This window comes from Eschrichtius robustus, chromosome 12 (genome assembly GCF_028021215.1).
Source record: "Eschrichtius robustus isolate mEscRob2 chromosome 12, mEscRob2.pri, whole genome shotgun sequence".
NCBI classification, from domain to species: Eukaryota; Metazoa; Chordata; class Mammalia; order Artiodactyla; family Eschrichtiidae; genus Eschrichtius; species Eschrichtius robustus.
The window spans coordinates 105,384,414-105,408,847 of record NC_090835.1 but is presented as its reverse complement, the minus strand read 5'-3'; the positions used below and the strand labels follow the sequence as shown (position 1 = coordinate 105,408,847).

General features: G+C 52.7%; 1 protein-coding gene across 2 annotated transcripts in view; it reads left to right on the top strand.

Annotated features, from left to right (window-relative positions):
- The window catches only part of CDYL (chromodomain Y like), a 157,075-nt gene that overhangs the window by 83,501 nt on the left and 49,140 nt on the right, over window positions 1–24,434 (top strand). For both annotated transcript variants that reach the window (XM_068558375.1, XM_068558374.1), the window contains exon 2: window positions 3,441–4,107. In XM_068558375.1, coding sequence (XP_068414476.1) covers window positions 3,441–4,107 — 667 coding nt within the window. The remainder of the gene's footprint in view (window positions 1–3,440; window positions 4,108–24,434) is intronic.

Here is a 24,434-nt window from a genome sequence, read left to right as displayed (position 1 = left end):
ACTGGCTTCCTGTCCTGTAACATCACCCGTTGTGTGCATGGGCCTCACCTGGCCGCCTGTGTCATCCTGTGGGGACTGGAGCAGGGGCATGCTGGTCCCCTGGCTGCTGCAGCTGCTAGGGAACAGAGAGTCCTCTGTCTGTGATCAGGGGTCTTGCCTTTGCCACATCCATGAAACAGTGCAGACTCGCGTGATAGTTTGCAGATGGGGTGAAATCATAGACGCGTCACGGTTCTTGAGTTTCACTTACGATCATGGCAAACTGACAAGGATGTGGTGTTCTCAGAGGAGAGGATGAAAGCCTCATGGGTCGCCTGGTGAGATACGAGCAAGATCCGTGGAGATCAGTGGCTCGCCGTGTTGACCAGTTCATCGGCCCGGCAGTAAATGGTTCCCCGCTTTGTGGCCTGGCAATGAGGAGAAATGGAGATGGTTGCAGACTGACACCTCACCACGTGGTCCTGTGTGGACGCAGCTGCCAGACACGGCCCCCTTGGTGGCCGACTCTTCTCTGGGCAGGAGGATGTGCTCAGCAGTTTGGTGGCACCTGGCCCAGTGCTTCTCAGAGTGAAAGGAGGAAGGTCACAACCACCGTGGACAGAAGGCAGGCAGGTTGTTAGGACCTTGAGTGGTTCCCTTGGGAGATGAGTGGGGACTTGGTACAGCAGGATAGGTGGCTCCAGCACCGACTGTTGTGCCGGCCTCGGGTCCATTGGGAGGTGACAGCAGAAGGCCCAGTGTTCTTTGCGGTGGGGGTGGTCTGGGCTGCTCCCCGACGCACCAGGTCTTGCTTTCCCTGGTGGCACAGCAGGAGGCTGCCTGGGGTTTGAAGGCGTTGGGCGTCACTTTGGCGGCTCCCCTTCTGTGGGGCCTTCCTGTCTGTGATCTCCTCCCCGCCCACCTCCTCTCACTCCACCGTCTGGCACCTGGAGCCTCTGAGACTGTGCTTTCTGGGACTTCCCTGGCCGTCCAGCGGTTAGGACCGCGAGCCCTCACTGCCGGGGGCACGGGTTCGAGCCCTGTTGGGGGAACTAAGATCCTGCATGCCTCGCGGCGCGGCCAGAAAAAAAAAAGAAAAGAGAGAGAGAGAGACTGTGCTCTCTGCCGAGTTCTGGGGATGTACGAGCCACCGGGGTCCCTTGTTTCAAGGGTCTAATCCCCTCGGTTCTGTGGGCTTTTGGTTTCCTTCCCATGTCGTCAGATAGTTATGTGTATATTCCTCTCTTTCTTCCAGTGGAACAATGTATCTGCCTGTGTTTTTAATAGTTAACAACTGTTCTTAGTAGTTAAGGCAACTTTTCCTGTCCTTAACAGTTAACACACCTTTCACATGGCTGGTGAAAAACCTGTCTTCCTCATCTGTTGCTTCAAAGGTCCACCAGAATTCTTTGACATAAGCAGGGTTGTATGTATTCCTTTTTCCACGGTGATGCTCTGTTGTTCCAGGTTACCCAGGCACTGGTGTACGACTCAAACCTGAGAAAAGCCTTCAGCCTTGCTTCTGGTTGCAAAGTTACCCTGGAAGCCCACTGTTCTGGGAGGGATCACAGCAAGTATTAGCCACCGGCAGGGCCGCTGGCACGGTTATTGATGATGGTGCAACTTTGGTCGTCCTCTTGTAAGCGGATATGTTTGCATGCCTTGTTTCTCAGGCTGTTCGGTATTTTAACTGCAGCAATAGCAGAGTTACTTTCTTCATTCTCCTACTGAGCTCTTTAACCACGGTGGGTTTCTCCATGGGTTTTTGTTCATAGGTTAGTCAACCTTCGTCCGTGCTCTTCTTTCTGTCCTGTGCAACCCCCAGGCCATCCCAGCACCTTCCTGGGCCCCGAGATTGTGGCGTGCGTTGGGTGTTCGGAGTGACCCTTTTTGATTAATTTTACTGCTCTGGAAACCATCAGAGGACTTTTCTATGTTCAGGAAAGCCTGGTTTTGCTTCTTTCACGTTTGAGGTTTTTTAGATTGAGTTTTAGAAGGAAATCCTAACAAAAAGAACTTTTGTCTGTAATTCTGTGCTTTTATGAAGAATTTGTTTTATAAAATTCTTTACATCGAGATTCTGTAACTTTGAAAGCTCCCCACACTGCATCCTGGACCATGAGGGCCCACCCACCGTGCAGGCCTGACGCCGCTGTGACGCGGGGTCTGCCTGGCGTGAAACCCGCCTTCTGCTGAAACAAGGCCTTTCCTTCCCCTAATCCTTGTCGCCCGGAGGCAGTAATGTGTATTTAACTTTAGGCTCTTCTGTAGTTCAGGGCTTTAATTCTCTACACCCCAGGTAGGTATACTGGCAAGTTTGGGGGGTATTTCGACAGTAGGGCAGATGCTGGGGTGTAGGGTGTTCCCCACTCCCCTCCAGCGTCTGCAGCTGTACTCAGCTTCTGCTATTTTGGCATGTTGGAGAACGAGGTACACCGTTGTGTCAGCTGGCCTAACCTGTAGCTTTGCCAGAAGTTTGCTGAAGACCCTGATAACAGCCTAGACCCTGTCTCCTTAGTTAAAGAGCTGCCTGCCGTGTGGCCCAGGCCTCTGCCTACGACGTACAAGGTACCTGCTGCCACTGGGGAAGCAGACTGGTGGTTTCTGTGTTGACTGGAGAGGTAGCCACAGATTGTATTTCCCCAATAACTTGGGGGACATTATGTGAAACAGATTCGTTCCCACGAGTCAGAGACGCTCTCCCACCTACACTTAGGATGTCAGTTAAGGCAGTGGAATTTGTCACGGTAATAACAGTACGTTTCATGCCAAGGTTGTGTAAATTCATAAATTTGATACGGGATGTGTTGATCATCAAATTCAGAGACTGACAGAGTCTTCCTTTAAAGATGTCGGTTCACACTAGTTAAAACCAAGTTTTAAAGGTAAATAACCTGACCATTCTACACCATTTTATTACCAATAAAGCGTTAAGTCCTCTGTTGACCTTTTTCATTTTAACCTAGTGCTTCTAAGTGACGCTGTCAGTACCGACCCTGTTTCCTCGGTGCGTGGGCCGGTGCCACCCTCAGAGCTCGGCCTGGACCGCAGCCGTGCTGTTTCTTGGGCGCCTGCTGTTGGTAACAGGATGACCGGGCAGAAGGCTGGAGATGCCCAGCCCTGGTCCAGTTGTGACTGTGAAAACCAGCTCAGGTGGTCGGCGTTCAATGTAAAAAATAAAAAGAGAGCTTCTCTTGAATCACAAAAAAACAAGCTCCCTAACACATCCATATACTCTGAGCATAAAATTTTAGCCTTTTGTTTGACTTAATTTCAAGGAAATCGCTAAAACCCCAAATGTTCTGTTACTCTTCTGTTTTCAGATGGTTTGGCTCGGGAAGAGATGATCATGTGCATCACCTGTTGCGGTTTTTATTATTCTTGATGTTCCATTACTATTACGCTTGCACCTTATTTTTCAGATAACACGTTTACACTTGTCTCTTTTCCTCTGTGAACAGGTTGAACGAATCGTTGACAAAAGGAAAAACAAGAAAGGGAAGACGGAGTATTTGGTCCGGTGGAAGGGCTATGACAGCGAGGACGACACGTGGGAGCCCGAGCAGCACCTGGTAAACTGCGAGGAGTACATCCACGACTTCAACAGGCGCCACTCCGAGAAGCAGAAGGAGGGCCCCTTCACCAGGACCAGTCGGACCTCGCCGAACAATGCGAGGAAGCAGATCTCCAGATCCACCAACAGCAGCTTTTCCAAGGCCTCTCCTAAATCGCTAGTGGTCGGCAAAGAGCCCGAGCCCAAGGCCAGCCCGCTGTTTGCCGCTGGCCAGAAGTTCAGGAAGAACCCGGCCCCGTCCCTCTCGACCCGGAAGAACATGGACCTGGCCAAGTCGGGCATAAAGATCCTCGTGCCCAAGAGCCCCATCAAGAGCAGGACCGCGGGGGACGGCTTTCAGAGCGAGAGCCCCGAGAAACTGGACCCCGCCGAGCAGGGGCAGGAGGACACGGTGGCGCCGGAGGTGGCAGCCGAGAAGCCGGTTGGGGCTCTGCTGGGCCCCGGCGCCGAGCGGGCGCGGATGGGGAGCCGGCCCCGGATACACCCGCTGGTGCCGCAGGTGTCCGGCCCCATGACCGCGGCCGTGGCCACGGGGCTAGCCGTGAACGGGAAAGGTGAGTGATGGTCTTGGAGGGGCGTGGGGGGTCCTGCCCTGGAGGGCAGTCTGGCGTGAGCCCGGGGGCTCCTGCGGGTGCCGCTTCTGACAGATGTCTGTCTGCGGGGACCCTGGAGAGATTTTGCCAGCCCCCGCTTTCTTCACTTGAAGCCTTTGACATGGACGTCTGAAGTCAGCACTGGCTGTCTCTGTTTCATTGGCCGTCCACAGACTGGGCCACCACGTTGACTTGATTTAAACGGTGTCCCACTCTGAGTAGGTTATGGCTGGGTTGTTTGTTTGTTTGTTTGTTTTTCTACAGCTAGTTTCTACCTTTATGCATCTCTTAGACACTGGGTCTCATGTTAGGAATCCATCTGAATTTTCTACGTGTGGCCGGTATTGATTAGAAGTCATGGTTCTTGTTGTGCTAACCCATCTAAATAACCAGAAGTGCCTTTCAAGGAGGATATTGATGACCTAAGAGCCTTTGGGACTTCGACTGGTCTCTCTAAAATAGTCAACTGTTCGGATCCCTTTTTCGGAGCAGGAGTCCGTTCAGTGTGGGTGCTGTTTTCTGTTCTGCTTTTACCCTGTTCCTGACCCGGACGCTGCAGCTTGGGTGGTCATCCTGGGGCCTCCCCGACCCCAGGACAGCACACCTGGGGATCAGCATGGGCAGCTATACCTTCCCTGCCCTTTTCCTGTGCCTGGCGAGCCGCCACGTCTTCTAGAATTCTGTTACATCTTCTCTAACGTATGCCTCACCTCACGGTGGGTATACCTGCCTGCTGTCTTACTGGCCCCCCTGCTCCCCGCCTCTTGGCGGCTCCCACCCCTTTGCTGTGATTCTTGGACGGGGCGCGATCCCCGGTCGCCAGCTGCTGCACCTGGTGGGCAGGCGGCCTCGAGTCTGCACGCGGCCCTCCCCTGCCTGTCCAGCTCCCTCTCCACGTCGGGGCGCCTGCTCTTCTCTGCCCTGTTCCTTCTTCGCCTCGTGGACACTGGTCTTCCTTCTGGTCCAAGAGCCACCCGCTCCCATGTCCCTTCGTCCCTCGTGCCCCCTCGCCCTCCGTGTTGCAGGAGTGGGACGGTCTCTGTACCTGTGTGCATCTCCCTCAGCCCACACTTAGTAGAATAATACGAAACGAGGAAAAGTGATGTTGGTTTGTTTGGGGCGCTCTTTTCCTCCAGGGGAATGTTCCCCTGAGACACCGCTCTGCCGTCTTGCTGTGGTGCGTCCGCAGGCTTGGTCTTGGGCCCTGGGTCACAGGGAGGGGGATGTGATGGAAGTCAGGGTCCCCTCTGCACAGTACAGGGGCCTCGCGCCAGTGTTTCTCAGGCACGCGCTTTGCCCCGATGCCACTCCTCCCTGCCCTTGGCCTCCACCTGGAGCTTGTCCGCAGAGCTGGCTTCTCGTGTGGCCAACCTGCTCACAGAGGCGGCCCTGTGACCTCGGCGCGAGGAAGGAGCATAGAGGCTCGGAGGCAGGCGAGGCCCGACAGCCCGCTAATCGGAGGCTCCACTTTACAGACGGGGGTCGAGTCCGGAGCGGCTGGGACGCTCAGGCCGGGCGGGAACCAGCACGTCTCGTAGTTCCCACCCTGTGTTCTCCTCGCCACTGCCGGCCACCTTCACCAGGGAAAGAAGCGTCTCCTGCTTCACTGCACGCTCGGGCCAGGTGCCGCCTGGGCTCTGGTGCTGCAGACGAGGCCTGGGCCCGAGCCGCCAAACGACAGCCCGCAGGCCCAGCCCTGTGTGGCCTGGGAGCTAAGAATGGTTGTCGCATTTTCTGATGTATGAAAAAATCAAGAGGAATAATATTTCACGATCCGTGAAAATAGAAGAAATTCAGATTTCTGTTCCACAAAGCGTTATTGGAGCACAGGCACGTTCGTTCACTCACCTGCAGTCTGGCTGCTTTCCAGCTGCAGGGACAGAGGTGAATCGTTGTGACGAGACTGTGTAGCCTGCAGGCTGAAGGTGGGCCGTTTGGCTTTTAACAGAAGAAGTTTCCTCACCCTGCTCTGGGAAGCCTTGGTCCTGGGGGTCGGGCACAGAGGGCTCAGATCCTGGGGTTCCCCTTTGATTGTCCACAGAGCTTGTGTGTACATAACGTTTTCTGGCTGGAGGGGATGCATAATTTTCAAAACGATTTTGACTCTTCCGTTCCCACATTCTGCTCTCAGCACAGTTCTGCAGGGTTGGCTGCCCTCAGCAGAAGCCCTCAATTTTGTATATAAGGAGGGTTGCGGCTTCTATTTAAATAAAAAGTGGGTGACTTCCTTTTTTTATCACTCTTACCCATTTCAGAAATTTTTCAGTGTCTATAAGGGTGTCTGTGGTTAAAACCACAGGGGGCGTGTAAGCGTAAAATCTTAAATTATTTTATCTTGTTCTGCGGAGGTAGTTCATTGGGGTGAGAGTAACATACGTTTCCAAGGCCCCTGTGACCACCCTTCTCTCCTGCCCACCCGGGTCCCATACAGGTTGAGAATCTCCTCCCCACTTAGATGGGAGCAAGTCTGGCAGCCCCTCGGGAATGTCTTTAAGGCCGTGGTGAACCAGGCTTGCAGTGGTGTCCCGGACGCTGGTCAGGGTCACTGGGTGCCTTTGCTTCCTGTCACCCTTCTGCGGGGAAGATGCTTTCGTTCTTCCTGCCACTGGACTGTGGGCTCCGGGAGGGATGCTGTCTTGCGGGGCTGAGCCTCCCCGCGGCCAGAGCAGGGCCTCTGCGTGGCGGGAGTGATTTGGGTAGGACAGTGCTTGCTGGAGAAGAGGCTGTGTGACACGTCCTTTTCGCCCTGTCGCTGGGTAACACTAAACGAGAGGGGGTGCTATTGAAAAGACAAGGTCCGTGGTCCAGAGCATGGAACCTTCCGGAAAACCACATCCTCGCCTTCAGCGTGTCTCTCTCCTGACGAGCAGGACCGAGGCCCTCTTGGGTGGTTGGTCCACGTTCGTACATTCTTAACACAGATGTTTGTTTCTACTTTCCACTGTAATTTTAGAGCCGCACCAGAACCCTGATTTCTTTTTCTAAAACTAATTGAAGCAGATACTTGTGGAGTCATTGGGAAATGGACCATCTCCTATTCAAAACATTAATCGAGTTGGGGGGATATTTTGGCCACCAGGCACAGCAGATACTTAAATGTGTGTTACCCAAAAGAGTAAATGTTTCTGGAGAATTTTAACACACACACACACACACACACACACACACACACACAGTGACTTTTATAGACTAACCATAGGTGTGTTTGGTTTTTGGCTGTTTTAAGTATGAAACAGAGGTTTAAAAGATGAGTATATTGCTTCACTCAGAAATAGAAAAAATTTTACATTTAGGCAGTGCAGCTGTGTTTCCACTCTTTTTTATTAATAAAGTTAGTTTTCATGCTCTTTTAATTGCCTGATGAACTAACCCTACCAAAGAAGCAATTGCTTTTAAAAACTGTATTATTGTTACTTTGTTCTTTCGTGAATTCAAATATATAGTTGATCACCATTCCACACGTATGACGTTTGAGAAAATACTAGTAGCAAACTGTTGTTTTGAAATGAGGTCTAAACCTTATCAGTGTTATCATGTAGGGTTGGCTGCTGGATTTTAAGTCAAAGCTAACAGATTTAGGAGGAAAATGATGGAGGAAATACCTTAATACACCACATGTCTACCACCCCACGAGCATTTCAGTCGGAGGAAGCTCCTGGGAGAAATTTTCGGGAAAAGTTGGCTTCTTCGGAGGAGCTGCGGCATAAGTTCCTCCCAGTAAGAATATGAAGCAGGTGAGGCCCGGGCTCCCGGTCCAGAGCTCCTCTGCAGGAGGAGCCCTGGGGCCACTTGCTGTGTAGGCGCTGACATTGGAACTTACCTGCAGGGACAGTTAGGAGGCCAGGAGACCAGTGCCCAGAGGCCGTCGCCGCTCAGCGGGGCCCCAGCAGGAAGTGTCCGCTGGACAAGAGGACGTTTGAAGCCGCACTGTAGCAGACCGTCAGTTAAATGCGTGTACGAGGGCTCACCACGAAGGATTTCCATTTGAAACCAGCAAGCGTTTGTCGTCGTCTCCCACGCGGCAAGGCTGCAGGGGGGAAGTGACCCGCCAGCGGTTCGCGGGCGCTCACCTTTGCCCGCCTTGAGCACACGGTAGGTGGCCCCGCAGAACGGTGCAGTTGCCCCGTTTCCGTCCTGAGCTGAGCTCGGCAGCCCCCAAACCTGAATGTGCTTCAGATTCCAGTGGGGTTTTAGGCACAAGGCCCCACAGAGAAGAGGTTTCTGCCCTGCGGCAGCAGCCTGTGGGGTGAAGTCGGTCACCCCCAGGAGTCTCTGAAAACGTACAGACCGTCATCATTTTACTTGAACACTTGTAAATGGGCGGTTCTTTGCCGGTCCCTGATGTGGAGCCCAGGCCTTTAAAGGGGTGCTTCCACTTGCCACTTGTTTGAAGAGCGAGCCTCTTTCTTTACACGTGGCCCCACTGGTTTTGTGCAATGCACACCCTTAAACCCTCTTCTCCTCTTTCCAGTTTGGATTTCATTAAAGTGGACACGGTCGTAGGTACTTACCAGTGTGCCTGGGTGCACAGCCCCGGAAGTGTTCATTCTTCCCACTTTCTCACTTACACCTGTCGTGACCGCTCCTTTTACCCGTACGCTGTACATACTTTCCAAACATACCGTTTTCTCTGAAACATCAGCTCACTGTTTGTAATCACGTCTCCTGCATTGTGTAAAATGAACTAAGTGTGATCGTGAACAGATTCAACGGGCCTAAGACGTTTCAGGGAGTCACCCAGCCAGCCCTCGACCAGCCCGAGTCCCAGCAGGAGGGACCCGACCCCACTGCCGAGCTCCGACCTCTGCTTCTGGGAGACTCTCCCCTCCTCGCCCCTCCGCGAGGTTTTAGGGCGCTCAGGAGTGCTTGGGACCCGGGGCAGCGTTGACCCAGTTGAGCCCACTTCAGAGCCCTTGTGACCGTTGGGTTTTCTCTTTTCGTTTCCACTGTCCTTGTGTCTCTTCCTATTCCAGCGGTTCTCGGAGTGCGGTGCCCAGAGCAGCATGAGCGCCTGGGGACCTGCTAGGGACGCACCCCCCAGGCCCCGCCCCACCTCTCGAGCCAGACTCTATCTCAGGTGGGCCCAGCACACCCTCCAGGTGGTCCTCAGGCCATCCTGTGCTGTGTTGTCTTGTGAGTTTGTGGTTTTGTAGAGCAAGATGGGAACTAACTATCCACTACTAAATTCTTGTGTTTGTAGTATATTTTACGTTCTTATAGTTAGATTTAGTTCCTATTCGCTCTTGAGATCTTGATTTGAAATTGTCTTTAGGCATTTGTAAATTATTTTGAAATAAATACTTTAATAATTGAACATTTTTAATGACAGGAAAACATAAAATAATTAGGACATCTCAAAGAACAAAAAGAAAAGTAAAAGCCCCCCCCCCCCCCAAATCCCACCTCCTCCTCCCCAGAGAGAACTGCTGCTAACAGTTTTTTCCTTCCAGAAATTGTACAAACATGTACGTCTTTTCAGTTCATCAGTGGGCTCATACTTGTCATGTGGTTCTACCACTTAGGTTTCTTTTTTACTTTTATGATACGTCTTGGATGTATTTTCAGATCCACGTGAACAGCCCTCCTCCATTCTTTCAGAGATGTCGTGGTTATTTATCGCATGGCCTCAGTGATTTCATGTCGCTGCTTCTCAGCAGGGGGCACTGTGGCGTCTGGGCCTGGGTGGTCCCCTGGCTTAGCATCCCTGGCCCTGCCCTTAAGGCGCTAGAGTGGCCTCAGGCATAGTGTGTCGTGTTCCCGTCTGCCAGCACACCTGCATTCCCGCAGGGGCCTGTGTCTGGGCGCATCCTTTAGGTGAGAACCACAGCTATAGGCATTGTGAGTTTTTCCCCCGTAAATGAATAAATTTAACTGATGTTACAACAGCAGAAATGGTAACGTACCTCTTGTCTCAAACATAAGTAATCCAGAAATACTGTGAGTTTTGACACAAGTAATTTACAAGTACATTGAGCAAAATAGGGAAGTTGACCATGGCCACCTCCCCTCAGAATACCATTTCCTTCCCCAGAGGGAACATTAATAGTTTGATGTGTGTCATTTCAGACGTTTTTCTGGCTGTCTGTACTCTTCGATATGGAATTGTACTCCATAAATGTTCTTGTATTTGTCTTTTTCATTTGACATCCTGTCTCGGAGAACTTTGTATTTTAAGACTCACATCTCTACCTCACTTCTCTTGGAGTCATAAACTTGATTTTTATTTTTTTGATACTATTTCAAACTTATGGAGAAGTTGGGGGACAGTACAAGAAAAACCCGTCTACCCTTTTATCCACGTTCACCGATTGTCTGCATTTTGCCTCATTTACTCTCTCCTCCCCCCGCCCCGTGCACATGTGTATTTATACCCGCACGTACGCGCGTGCATAGACACCACTGTTATCCTGCATCATTTGAGGCTGCACGCTTGCTGCTGTGAACAAGAGTAAATGCAAGGGCTACAACTGACCTAAGATTCAGATGTTAGCAAATTGCTCTCTAAACAAGCTTGAAGACTGGGTGCCCATTGACCTGTTCTTAATCAACCTTTAAATATCTGCCCAATGAGAAGGTTGAAAATGGTATCATTGTTTTAATTTTAAAACATGAAAACTCTGTGTTTACAGGTTATAATTGCTGGTTTGCATTTATTTTTCTGTTAGTCCCCTTTATATAGCCCTTGCCTATTTTGCAGCGGGCGGGGAGAGGAGAGGGCTGTTGGCGGTGTGTGGAGAGAGGGGTGGGTGGCTCAGCTTTTCCAGAGTGTGACGACTTCATGAACGTGCATGTCACCCTCGCCCGGGGACCACACTCGTCTCGGGTCTGAGCCACCATGTGTGCCCGTCCTCCTGGCTCCCACGCCAGGGGATAGAGTGAACGGGCCTGTCTGGTCTCTGCCTTAAGGGATATTTACAGCAGTTTAAAGAGAACACCCCAAATTAATTTGCATTAATTTTATGGTCCTTGCCCAGGTTTGAATATACCAAAGTGTGTTATTTTATTAACTTGGAGTTTTATAATTTTAAAAGAATTTGGATTCCTTAGGTCATATGCAGAGAAAGAACCTTTCTGACTGCAGTTCCTGCTCCTTTTGAACTTTGTAACTGACTGGTACACGGGCAGAAGGAGAACAATCACATATTCAGGTGAAATTCCTTTTTTTTTTTTTTTTTTTTAACGTTTGCTCTTGTTGCTGCCGACTAGTGGGGCTGAACATCTGTTCCAAACCCCACTCATCTTCTGTATCCTGTATTCTTATTGCTGTCACCTGCAGTGGGGGACTGGGCTTCTGGGATATGCCACCAGTGACGTCCTTGACGGGCAGCCGTCCACAGCTGTGTGTGGACACCCCCCCAGTCTCACCTCCGAGCCTGCCCTTCTGTCGCCTTTGTTCTGTCGTAAGTTCTCCAGCCTGCTGCTGCTGCTTCCAGAGCATCTCGTGTTACAGACGAGGCTGGTTCTGAAAGAGAAAGTGATTTGGTAGAGTTGGTGGGACAGGAGGGTCCGTGATAGAACCTACTCCTGACTCCTGTTTGGTTCTTCTGTGTCACACGGGTGACAAGGGACTTTTTATAAGCATGATTCACAATACTGACCGTACTATAATAGTCGAGATTTTTTTCTGTCTCCAGTGAGTGAAATGACTCAAATCGGTTTAAACAAGCAAATAAAAATGCCTGCATTGGCTCAGAGTAGGATCCAGGCACAGCTGGATCCAGCCACACCCAACACCCCGTCTCCCCGCCACGGGCTCTCTGCTTCGTTCAGAGGGTGAGGGCTGGCGTGCCGACCCTCTCAGCGGACCGGGCAGAGAAGCGTCTCCTCCTTCCCAGGAGTTCCAGCGGGTGAGAGCAGCCCACCCAGAGTCTGGTTCCCCAGGGAACACCCCAGCCGACAAGCAGTAGAAACGGGAGCTGGGCTGAGCCCCTGAGAGTCTCGACACATTTACGATTACTGAGTGCATTTAAAATATAACTCTGCTCTCCTCGGTTACAGAAAACCGTGCGTGTTAAATATTGACCATTGAATAATAACAGGTCCAGTGAGTGTCCCGTTCTGGCTTCTGGGTGGTCCTGTCTCGTGGACGTGCTCATCTCGTGGACGTGGTCCTCTTCTCGTGGACGTGGTCCTCCTCTCCCCGCCGGCCGCTGCTGCCCTCTCACTTCCTAGCTTTGTGCGTTAGTTGGGTTGCGCACGACTGCCTGTTGCGGTCCTCGCAGTCCTGTCTTGGGGCTGCCACTGTGTTGATCTTCTAATTTGATGTCACCTTTTGAAAGTCGGTCACATTATTAATTACGCATGAGGAAAGGTGATTTTCCTAAGTCAGTTTATCAGGCACCACTTGAAGGAAGACCCTCATTAGGAGTCGAGTTCCCCAGGATGCCCTCGCCGTGGGCGGAGAGGTCTGCAGTGGCCCGGGAACCTGGGCTGGGTGGGTGGAGGAGAGCCGGTTCCCTAGAGGAATCTCTGAGAGCAAAATCTGGTGGCGAAGAGCCAGAACAGGTGGACAAATTCGATACCACTGTAGATGGTGGGATGGGAAAGCATTTCAGTCTCCTCTGGAATCTTCTGTATCGTCCGGTCCGGTTGTTTACTTAGAGTAGGTGCTTGATGAACATTTGTATGTGAGTGGACGAGTTGCCGGAGGGATTTTTGTCTCTTCTCCTTTCATCCTCAGTGTTTGTCTTCTAAAAAGAGTGTGAGTGGAAAAGAAACAGCAGATCTGTCAGGGGAGATGGGAGAGATTGCCAAGGAAGCAAGAGCCAGGGCAGCTTTGGAGCTTGCGTGCAAATGTGGAGTGAGAGGTGATTCTTCAAGCTGGAAAAACTGAAGAAAACATCTGTAGGTTAATGGTGTAGAACATCTTTTTTAAAACACCAGTGAATAATTTCACTTTGTATGACAACATGCAGGAGGCAACTTGATAGGTAATGACTTGGGCCTCTCCCGAGATGCACCCACTTCCAGAACCCCGGGTCGCCAGAATGAGCTTCAGACCAGTGGAGCCTGTCCCGGGCCTGGGGCCCAGGTCCTTTCGAGGTGGAAATGACCTCGGCGTTCAATTCTGTGCATTTCCGCCGTGGAGCTGGCTTCTCCCTTCTCATCTGCCCCCAGCTTAGCAGTGTTCATTGCTGTGTCCTCGTCAGATTCCCCGACGTCCTCAACCTCCTGGGAGGGGGTGTCCCGCCCGCCTTCCTGCCCCCGGGCCTCCTGCCCTCGGCTCTGGGGTGGAGGTGCTGACCCCCAGGCTCTGGGGCCCGCGGTGCCAGGCAGGTTCCTCCGGGTCTGTGTCTTCTCCCCTGTCACTGACTGATGCTCCGCCCTCCCGGTCCTGCCCCAGCATCCCTCAGAGGCGGGCTTCACACCTTCGTTCCCACCCTAGGACTCGGCCTGCCCTCTCACTTCTGACCCCGGGAGAGCGCCGGCCCGGCGTTCCGCGGCCAGTCCCCTGCTTCGTCCCATCCACCCATCACTGGTCCTCATGACCCAATGGCTGGTGCTTGTCCCAACGTTGGACTGACAGAGAACGTCAGGATTCACAACCCCTTTTCCTTGGGGTTTGACCTCTTAAAAACGATCTTGTTTCCACCCTGATCCCTTTTGGGCCACGCTGTGGAGAATTTAGTCCACGTTCTTGGTCCTCTCCTTCCCTCCTCTGCCCTCGGTCTGGCTCTCGGCACCCGGACCTCTGGCCACCCCAGCCACGGAGTCGGGGCTGCAGCCTTTTAATGTTTTATGTGGAGCGGAGGACACGTTTCGTATGGCTTATCACGTCTTTTAGTTTTGTTTTCATTTTCAGATGTGGTAACAAACACATAAACACTAAGTTTACCATCTGAAACATCGTTAAGCGTGTAGTTCAGAAATGTTAAGTGCATTCACGTTGTCACACGGCGGAGCTCTAGATCTTCTTCCTCTTACAGAGTGAAACTCTGTCCCCATTAAACACTAATGCCCCTTCCCCACAGCCTTTGGCAACGCCATCCTACTGTCTGTTTCTATGATACTACTTTAGGGACCTCATATAGTGCAGTCACACAGCATTTGTCCTTTTGTGTCTGCCTTATTTCACTGAGCATAGTGTCCTCAAGGTTCATCCGTGTTACAGCCTGTCAGAATTTCCTTCTTTTGTAAGACTACATACTATTCCATGGTATGTATGTATTTTTTTCCTTCATTCATCTGTCGATGGACGCTTGGGCGCTTCCGCCGCCTCTTGGCTATTGTGAATGATGCTACAGTGAACATGGGTGTGCAGACATCTCTTCAAGATCCTGCTTTGAATTCTTTTGGGTAAATACCCGGAGGTGGGATTGCCGCATCACGTGGTAATTCTGTTTTTAATTTTTTGAGGACCACATAGCAGCCACAGCATTTTACATCCCACCAGCAGTGCACCAGGGGTTTCCATTTCTCCACACCCTTGCCAACGCTTGTTGCGTCTTTGTTTTTAAAATACTTGTTCTGGAACGCTGCTGTTCCTTGTTCACCTTTTACCTCTCGTTTTCTTTTCGGTTGCCTTTGTGCTATTCTTCTGCCCCCCTTAAGTGGCCCGGTCCCCGGGGCTGTTCGCCGTGGCACCCGTTCGCAGAGGGATGTTTGTTTGGTGTGCCGGGCCGTCAAGGAGACCCTCGCGGAGCAGCTGCTGGCGCTGGGAACATCGCTTGGGGTTCCGATGCCTGGGCACTCCCTGCTGCCTACACACTTAGGGGCCTTCCTCCAGCTCAGCCAAGGTAGCAGGCCAAGCTCCGGTCCCCTGAAATGGAGGTGACACCCTCCCCTCCATAGCTGTACCCGGCGGACAGGGGACTTCCGGGGAGTAAGAACCAAGACTCCCGTCCTGCTTTTTCTACCACCTGCCTGGCCTCATGGTAGGAGCTGAATGTGTGGAGCGGATAAAAGCATTTTCTTCTTTCCTGGTTCATCTTAACATGGCTTTTCATTATTAGCATTTTACTGAATATTCATAGAGTTTTGTTTTGTCTGGGCAAAAATCTAATTAAAGAATTCATTCAACTTCAGCAAACAAACGCAGTGAGGACAGAGCACTCCCTCTAGCCGTGAAGTGCTCGCCATCATCTGGGTGCTACGGGGAGAAGAAGGCTTCTGTGCGCTTTCTCCCGGGGCCCGGTTCCGGGGGCTCCTGGCTCACCCGCCCCTCCCCGTCTCCGTGGCTGTGGGCCCTCCAGCTGGAGCTGGCTGTGCTGGGTTCGTCTCACTCGGCTTCAGACACAGTTGTTGGGACTCCTGAGAGTCTGAAATGGTTTTCCCTCTGGTCGGAAGGCGTGTTTTAAACCTTGCTTTGAGTTCCTGGCCGAGGGTGTCCCGTGCTGAGGGTCAGCTGTCTCCGCACGGGGGTCGGGGGACGGGGGGGCGGGAGGATCCTGGAAGCTCCGCGCCTCCTCGTCACACGCTTGGTGAGCATCTCCTGTGTGCAGGCTCCGTGCTGGATGCTGGGAGTTCAGAGCTCAATAAAACGCAGCCCCTGACTTCCGGGAGCGCGTAGCCCGGAGGGACAGTTGTTGGTGAAGGAGCCCTCGTTTCGGACTACGGGGCTCCGTTGAATGGCGCGGCAGTTGACAGAGAAAGTAGCTCCGTCCCTGGTCCAGGACGGATGGAGCCAGAGCACGGCCGCCGCCAGGCCGCAGTGTGGAAAGTTGAGCCCTGGGGTCTAGGCGGTGCTCCTCAAGGCAAGAGCAGTGAACCAGACTATCAATAAGGAGATGGTAATAAACTTACCCTCGTGCAGACCTGCTCTTGCTGAAATGATGACATCTGATGAGATAAACCGTCTCTGTTTAGAAAGCAGTTACGCTCCTGTAGCAAATACCCGTCTCCCCTAGTGATGGGGAGCTAACGTAACTGCCTCTCAGTGTAGAACCATAAATGGGACCTGCCGAGACAGCGGGAAGACTTTTTCGTTCCAGGTTGTGTTCTGAACTGTGTATGTGCGCCTCAAAGCAAGTGGATTTGTTACCCCTTCTTCTGTTCACCGGGCACAACTCCCCCAGCCTCCAGCCCCCGCCTTTGGGAAGATGCACGTCATAATCAGGTTTCTTTATGATAACATCTCGTCTGCCTTCCCTACTTCATTAGTTAAGAGTTGTTTGTGCTTAAAAATATTTTTTAATGGGGACATAGTAAGTTCTCAAAGTACCTTAAAACAACCCCTTTCTGGCCAGTTATCTCAGTCATAGTCATCTCTCATTTCTGCCTGCAGTTCAAGTTCTTTTTTACATGTGGGTGACACGAGGAGGGCAAGGGGAGGGCAGTTCTTTCTTGCATCAGGAGAAAAGAGGTAGATGCCTTAGGACCACGTCAGCCACTGAGAAACGCAGCTCGCCCACCTCCGTGCTGAGAAGTCACCATCATGAAGTCCACACACGCGAAGAGAGACGTCGGGTCACCAGCAGACCGCACGGTCCCTGTGTCGTCCACTGCTCCAGGAGGTAGGGCCCCACCCCGTCCTCAGCTGCAGTTCTCAGACTTTACCACTGTCCCAGCCCAGCCCACCGCCAGCCTCACCTGAATTTCAGAAGTCAAACTGGGTGAAGCAAATAGTGCGCCCACGAGGACGGTTGTGGAAGTGCTGGTGCGTCCCGGTCTCACTGACTCCGGGCTCACACGATTAGGAGATTGACTTCCCTGAGTCTGCGTGGTGGGTTCTGTCCTCTGCACCCCAAGACCAGACGAGGAATGTGAAGCCCACCGAGGCGTCCTTGCTCATGGACGGCACTGTCCTGGTTGGGCTCTGGCAGCTCCCTGCCCGTGCGTCAGGGTCGGTCCCAGGCCTCAGTCCTTGGGATCTGATGCCAGTGTGGGTGCTGGCCTCCCCCGTCCCCCAGGACAAGCCCGGATTGTCTCCTAAACGAGTCGCCGATTTTGAAAAACGGGGTTTGTCGCCAAGGAGGACAGGATCTCAGCGCGTGCTTCATCCAGGGCACGTGCGGTCGGGAGCCACCTGTGGGAGGGTGAACCGCTGTATCATCTCGAGGTAATAAAGGGAGGCATAAGGTTTGCTTTTGAGAATTAAATCAGTGAAGCCTTTGGCTCCGTCTGGGTTGGGGGCAAAGACCATGGAGCTTGAGCCACATCTCGTGTCTGGAAGCCCCTCACTTCCCCAGGGCTGGCAGCTCAAGTGCTGGGCCCCTTACGATGGAGACCTTTCCTCTCCAGCCCACAGGACCATTTCTAGTGTCATTCTCGTGGCAATTCCTGCAACTCTACAGGGGTTGGAGCCTTAAAAAAAAGGTCACTGGCTCTAATTAAATCTTAAAGTCAAAGTAACAAGACGTGGTATGTGAGGAGGCATGCCCACAGTTTTAATTAAGTCTCATGTTGGTAACGGGGTGAAGGTTTCGCCTTTCATCCAATGGGTCCCCCCGTCCCACGGACGCGTGATGTGATTTTTATGACATGTAACACGTTATCATCACCTGAAGCACTTGCGCTGGACAACGGTGATTTTCCATCTTGCTGATACAGTTGTAAATCACGCAGCCCTGTGGGCATCCTGATGGTAGCGTTTCTTCTCCGGACGACCCTTCCAGCAAAGCTGGACAACTGTTTCCTGTACTTGGCATTAGCTCTGAAGGTTCCATGACGTCTTGGCTTGGAGGGAATGCTCTGATAACGTGAACACGATCAGCGGGATTACGGAAGCGCACGCTGTTTAATTACCATGTTGCCAGCGCTCTGCTCACATCGCTTCTGGTCTCACCGGCCACAGCACGAGTGTAAAGGTTGTAGGAAGAGGACAGACCACAGCGCACACCAGCCTTGGGACGGGTGACGTCTTACGCAGGGTGTGACTGCAGCTGCAGCGTTTCTGTTGCCTGGCGCTCACGCTACCTTGTGGACTTCAGAGGGAGAGTGGAAGCATTCCGTCCTCCTGCCAGAAGGTTGACTTCCGTGCTCCGCTTTTGCAGCCCAGCCTCACCTGATGGGCCACAGTCGCCCCAGCTTGACAGCAGCCACGAGCGGGAGTGCTGTAACAGGCTCAGTCTGAGTTTTGCTTGGTTGGCTTCGTGCGGGGAAGGAGGAGTTACCCCGGTAAATTCCCTGCTTGCGGAGTAATCCAGTTTTCACGGGGGGGTTCCTGCCGTGCGTTTCACGAGCAGGGGGACACTGGGCCTCCTGGGGTCTGCCCCTGTGTGGTCCTGGGCCGGCTGGGGAGATGCTGGCAGGGTCTTCAGGGCCACAGCCATGACCGCGTATCCGGTCCACGTTAGAACCCGGGGCTCTAGCGGGTCAGGTGGGTGCCGCCCAAGAGCTGGGATGTCGCCCAGATGTCCTGCTGCAAAAAGAGGAGCCGCCGGAAAATGCAGAAAAAACCACGGCAGTTGTGGTGTCCGTTTCCCCGATTCGGGGGAGAACAGAGAGAAAAGCTGACTGTGGGAGTTCGGCCCTAGTACAGTTTCGAAGTACGTAGTCTTAATGTTCAAAGCTGGATTCTAAAATTTCTGTTATTTTTTTATACAGTATTTATGTAACTGAGCAAGTTGTGCTTTTCAGGTGTTTGATTTGTATTTTGAGTCTGTTGTGCTGAGGTCAGTTTTCCTTCTTGACCCTTGAGTAGCTCTTGTCCTCATCTGTGAAGTGATGTGTCAGGTTAAACCTTCTCTCTTGATCTCTTGCTTTTCAGCCTGTGGTTCTGGTCTGTGTAAGGTGAGCACGCAGTTCTGAGTCTGGCTCGCTCTTGAGTTCCGTGTCCCAGGCCTCCCTCCTGGGGGTCCACAGTGAAGAGATGCACACGCCTGCCCGCAGTCAGGGGCTCTGGGCCGCCCTCTTCAGCGTGCACCGGTGGCCCCCTCTAAAGGGCAGACGCGTGCCCGGCCGCATGCGGTGAATACCTGGGTCTCTCGCAAAGGTGGGTGTGGTTCTGCCTCCGGCATTGCCCTGGAAGCGGGTTAAGAATCGCAGCCATAGGGGCTCCTTGGCAACAGCCTGATCCAGCCGGGTGGGAAAGGGGCCTGTGAGCCGCACGGCAGGCCATCAGCCTTGCAGGTGGTCACCGGGGTGAAAGCACAGGATTCACAACTTGGCTTTCACCTCATAGACTCGAATAGTGCGGCCTTGGACCCTAGTTTGAGAAGCACTCATCTAGTGTCTGGCCAAAGCTAGACGTTTGCCTTAGAAGTGTGCTCTAGGAGATGCTGGTTTGCTCAGCCTGCAGCTCTGCGGCCCAAGCTGGCTGCTCGGTGACTGTGGGCAGGCCCCGGGGCTCCCGACAGCTGTCCTCCTGTGGCCCAGCGTCACACGGTTTCGGGGCTTCTCTCCCCGAGGTAGTCTGCTAACGGCAGGCCAGAGTGACGGGTCAGCTGGCCTTCAGCCCTGGCTCTCCAAGGATCTGGGCTGTGTTTTCTTTCCTTTTTTTTTTAAAAAAAAATAAATTTATTTATTTATTTATTTTTGGCTGTGTTGGGTCTTTGTTGCTGTGTACGGGCTTTCTCTAGTTGTGGCGAGCAGGGACTACTCTTCATTGCGGTGCGGTGGCTTCTCATTGCAGAGCGCGGGCTCTAGGTGTGCGAGCTTCAGTAGTTGTGGCGCACGAGCTTCTGTAGTTGTGGCATGCGGGCTCTAGGCGCGTGGGCTGCAGTAGTTGTGGCTCACGGGCTCTAGAGCGCGGGCTCAGTACTTGTGGCGCACGGGCTTAGTTGCTCCGCGGCATGCGGGATCTTCCCGAACCAGGGATCGAACCCGTGTCCCCTGCATTGGCAGGTGGATTCTTAACCACTGCGCCACCAGGGAAGTCCCTGGGCTGTGTTTTCTTAAGCACAAAACCTTGTGCTACTTTTAAGTACTGTAATGACAGTGCCTGGCCTGTGGGGTTACCACTGTCTTTCCTCATTTTCTCCCCTCAGTCCTTGAAAAAATGAAACTTTAATTCCCGTCAGGGTCTCCAGGTAGCCCACACGTAGTCCTCTGACATTTTGACTCACTATAAGTCCTCCAACCAGCAGCTTTTTGCATCCACGTAGAAGTGTGCTGCGCGTCGTTAATTAAGACCGTGACACGTATTAACTGGAGGTCACCTTCAGGGCACGTGGTCCCATCCTGTGTCTGTCTAGATGCTCTATTCTTTGCTGGGTTCTGCTTCCCTGATTAACGTACAAAAGGTTCTGTGCTTAGACTAGATGTGGGTTTGAGTGTCCACGCCCGTGCACAGAGGTACAGGGTTCAAGTGTGCGGGAGCCTCGCCCTCTCAGACACAGGCCGCTCCTCGTGATTCCCAGCCGGGAGCTGGTGCTCTCTGCCATCTGAAAACATTTATTCTGTGGTTTCATGAGACAGAGAAGCCTTTTCAAGGGAGCTGCCGAGAAAGAGGGGAAGCGAGTATATGAGTGGGAGAGAAGATCATTTGTCACGTCATCGCCTCTGTCCTTGTACTGGACTTCTTAAAGTGGTCAGTTTCGTCATGGGCATTGCAGACACCGGCTTCATCATCGCGCCCTCCATCCTGGCAGGGGCTCCAGGCTCCCCACCCCAGTGAGTGTTGCCTCCAAGGGTCATCTGGGCCCGCCCCTTCCTCACCCTGACCATCCAGCATGCCGCCAGGTCCTTCATTCCACTCCGAAATGTGCCCGTGTCCCTCGGCTTCCCAACCTCTGGCCATGCCACCACCTAGACCAAGCACCCCACGTCGTCTTTATTATAGTCTTTTCTCAGTTCATTTTCACTTGGCCACCGGGACTTTTTTGTAGATGTTGTAATCCATATAGTACCGTCCTTCTGAAGTTTGAGATGAGATTCAGACTTCTTAACTGTGACCTGCAGGGCCGGCTCTTCATTACCCTGTTTCAGATGCAGGGGGTTCTTCCAGTTGCTAGAATTTGCCAAGTTCTCTCCTTTCCCACGGCTTTGCACGTGTACTTCTATGTTTTATCTGGTTGATTCCTTATCCGCCTGGTCTCAGCCTACATGACACTTCCTCCACGCTCCTTCCCCCACCATCTGAAATACGGTCTGTTCTCTGACTTTGTCGCACGTGCCCATGGCCTAGTTGCACACTCAGTGTGTTTATCAATGTAAGTTGCAGGGGGTCAGGCACCGCATGTGTTTGTTCACCCCTGTGTCTTCAGCACCTGGACAGTGCCCGGCTGTGGCCACCTGCACTCGGGTTTGTTAAGTGGTGCTTCTGACTTTCCATCTTCCTCCCAGATGAAGTGCCTTTAGGGCAGACTCTGTGGTTCTCTCTCTGCTCCTGGTCGGAGGAGGTGCTCAGTGATGAACAGATGCTTGGCATGTAATGACCACTTACCTTTATCCTTTCTTCCTTCAATGTGATTGATAAGCACACTGCACACTGTGTGCTGAGTGTCAGGAGGTCCAGCCGGTGACACACACGTGGCTGGTCTCCGTCCCGCAAGGGCTGGTGTTTGCCAGGGTGCGGACAAGGCAGTTACAGAAGAAGCTGGAACACGCAGTGATGTGCAGTGCCGCGAGTGGCTTAGCGCAGGGGTCCAGAGGGTCTAGGAGAGAGCACATCTGGCTCTGTGAAGGCGAGAAGGCTTCTCCGTGGGCCTGAAGGAGGAGCAGGATTGGATCAACAGCAGCAGGAGATGCTCTGGGTGGAAAGAGCAGAGCAGAGGTCCAGGAGGCAACGGTGGACCGTTCCTGACGGTTTGTACGCCTCTCAGACCTTACGTGACAAAGGACTGGAGGCAGATTACAGTCTGGAGCTACAGAGTTGGTGGGTTGGTTGGTTTTTCCCAAGTGAAGACATCAAGACACGTGGAAACTGAAGCTTGATGAAGCCAAGGCTGCGGTGACGCAGAGGGTGCCCACCGTGACGTCAGTGATGCCACTGGACCACAAGGTTGGCTTCAGGCTCTTAGCACATCCTAGGAACCAATGAGTCAGATCCACGGTGACTGCACATGCGTGTGCACACACACGCACACACACGTTGCCCGGTAAAAGGGCAGGTAGCCACGGTGATAAGACATAAAAGGGAATTTTCCCCTGGATTGTCATCAAAATCCTTAATTTTGGTTAAGTCTGCAAAATCTCTCCATACCACCTTCTTCACAATAAATGTGAGGGTCATGGGGCTGTTTGTTTGTGCCTGGAGGCATAAGGTACCCAAGAGCTCAAGGCAGCAAAGTTCTGTGTCATAGAGGATGGTGTCCCTAAAAGCCCACCTTAGACATAAATACAGTCTTAGGGAAGAATCCATTTAATGTTAGGTGATGTCTAAGCACCTTCCCAGTTGCAGTGGTTTACTATGTAGGGTTGTTAGTTTTAAACTGGTAGGTGCTACAGGACATCTCCTGTCAAGTTATCATTTTCAAAAAGTAAAATCGTAAATACAGAATGAATACATGTCAGATATTTAACTCAGTCAAGAAATCAAAGCATGGTAAAGTTGGTTCAAAGAAAATTCAAGGGATTGAGTATGTGGAGGCACTGGAGGAATGCCAGAATAAAGGTAAATTACAGAGCTGGTTAATGTCCTTTGGGCCGTGAGACTGTTGCCTTTTGTCCTGAACAGGCATCATTTGTACGTAGAGCTACAACGCTATTCCTTTTTGTCGCTATCAGTTTTCTAAAGCTGACATCTGCCCTGACGGAGTCATAAGATACCTAATCATTGCTGGATAGTAGGTCATGAGTGCCAGCACCCTCGGGTACACCCCGCAGAGCTCCAGTGTGGCTTTTGGGATGGTACGTGGGCATCCTTTAGCCTGTTTCCAAGTTGGAGATTTTTTTTTCCCCCGACCGTTAGAAAAAAGTGTTGGCTTTGGTTTGGGTGAATTTTATCCAACCCATCCTTTCTGGGGTAGGTGATAGCAGGGCCACTTCTCGTTTGTTCAGACAGCTACCACGCCTTCATCACCCACGTGTGGCCTTGAGGGTCTTCTCTCGTCTGCAGCACCGCTTGGCGGGGGGGAGGGGGGGCGGGTGGCGTCCTGCTGACCCGGAAAGGGACCGGGGGTGCTGGCGGAGGAGCTGAAGTTGGATCGTGTGCGGCTTTGACGGGCAGGACGGGAGGGTGGCTCCTCCCCTTTCCAGTGGGGGTTGGAGCGGAAGCCCGTGGCCTGTCTCACATCTTGACCTTGATCGCTGACTGCCCCAGGACAGTGACTGCGGGGGAGGGGGGGCCAGCAGGGTCCAGGCTGTTGACGGTGGTGGCTGGACATGGGGACAGGCGTCATGGGCCATCCGAGAGGAAGGACGTTTCTCCCTGTCCTCGAGAGTGGCTTGGGGGAGCCCTGGTCGTGTCTTTGGAGGCCTGTCACCCCCAGAACTTCAGACACCTCTGAGTGAATAAGTCTCTTCACTGTGGCTGCAATCCCTGACACGTTTCCTCATTTGTTAATTAGGGTTGTTTATCTGACAGCTGTTCTTAAGTGCCATCTTGTAAAGCTTTCTCTTGAGCAAAGCACCAGATAAGACGTTTCACAGATGACATACGCAGAAGTACAGTGTTCATTATGCAAATAGTATAAATTGACAACCATATTCTGTGTCATCAAAAGACCCCGCAGGGTCAGTTGTGGTCTTGGGCGGAAGGGTGGTGGAGAAGTGAATTCTCTGCTTTCAGCGGTGGTGTGCCCCCGGTATGGTATCTGCCTTCCCAAGGAGAGAGCCTCGCCCCCAGGGCTTTCTGTTCGTAGACCGTAGGTCCCTGAGCTTTAGTGCAGGTGCACGCCGGGCCAGCCTGCGCTCTCTGAGGAGCCCCTGGTGAGACGCAGAGGCCCGCCGCGACGGAAGGAGCGCCTGTCCCGCGGAAGCGGCGCTGGCCCTGCAGTTGCGGGCGGGAGCGGTCCGCGTCAGCGTCTGCGTCTGCGCTGCTAGGAGGACCTGAGGACGCTTCAGGTTGGCCTGAACCTGGGCGAAGGGCCGGTGTCCAGCCCGGCCTTTTTTGTGATTTCACGTTGTGAAAAACCAAGCGACAGCTGCACCTAGGTTCCATTTCACTGATGTGACAAGAGAAAGTCACTCTGTTGGAAAGAAGCAGGTCCTAAGTCCCAACCAGAGCAGTTTCCCATGGTGGCAAAGGAGCCTGAGCTGAGCCCGGCAGGGTGGAAGGTTTTGTGTTCGTTGTTGTGGGTGGTTTTTAAGAGGAGTGAGTGTGTGTCTCGGCTGTTGGTCATGTTTGTACATAAGTCCGTGGTTTCAGGGATTCTCATGCAGCTCTTCAGTGTCTTTGTGTCAAACAGAGGACGGTGGATGCTGTGAACGTCAGAGCGTGCAGAGCGACGGGCAGGGTGGGCTGGGGTCAGCTGTGCCAGCGCAGACCTGTATCATCACGTCTCTGTCCTCTGCCTTGTTCTGTAGAA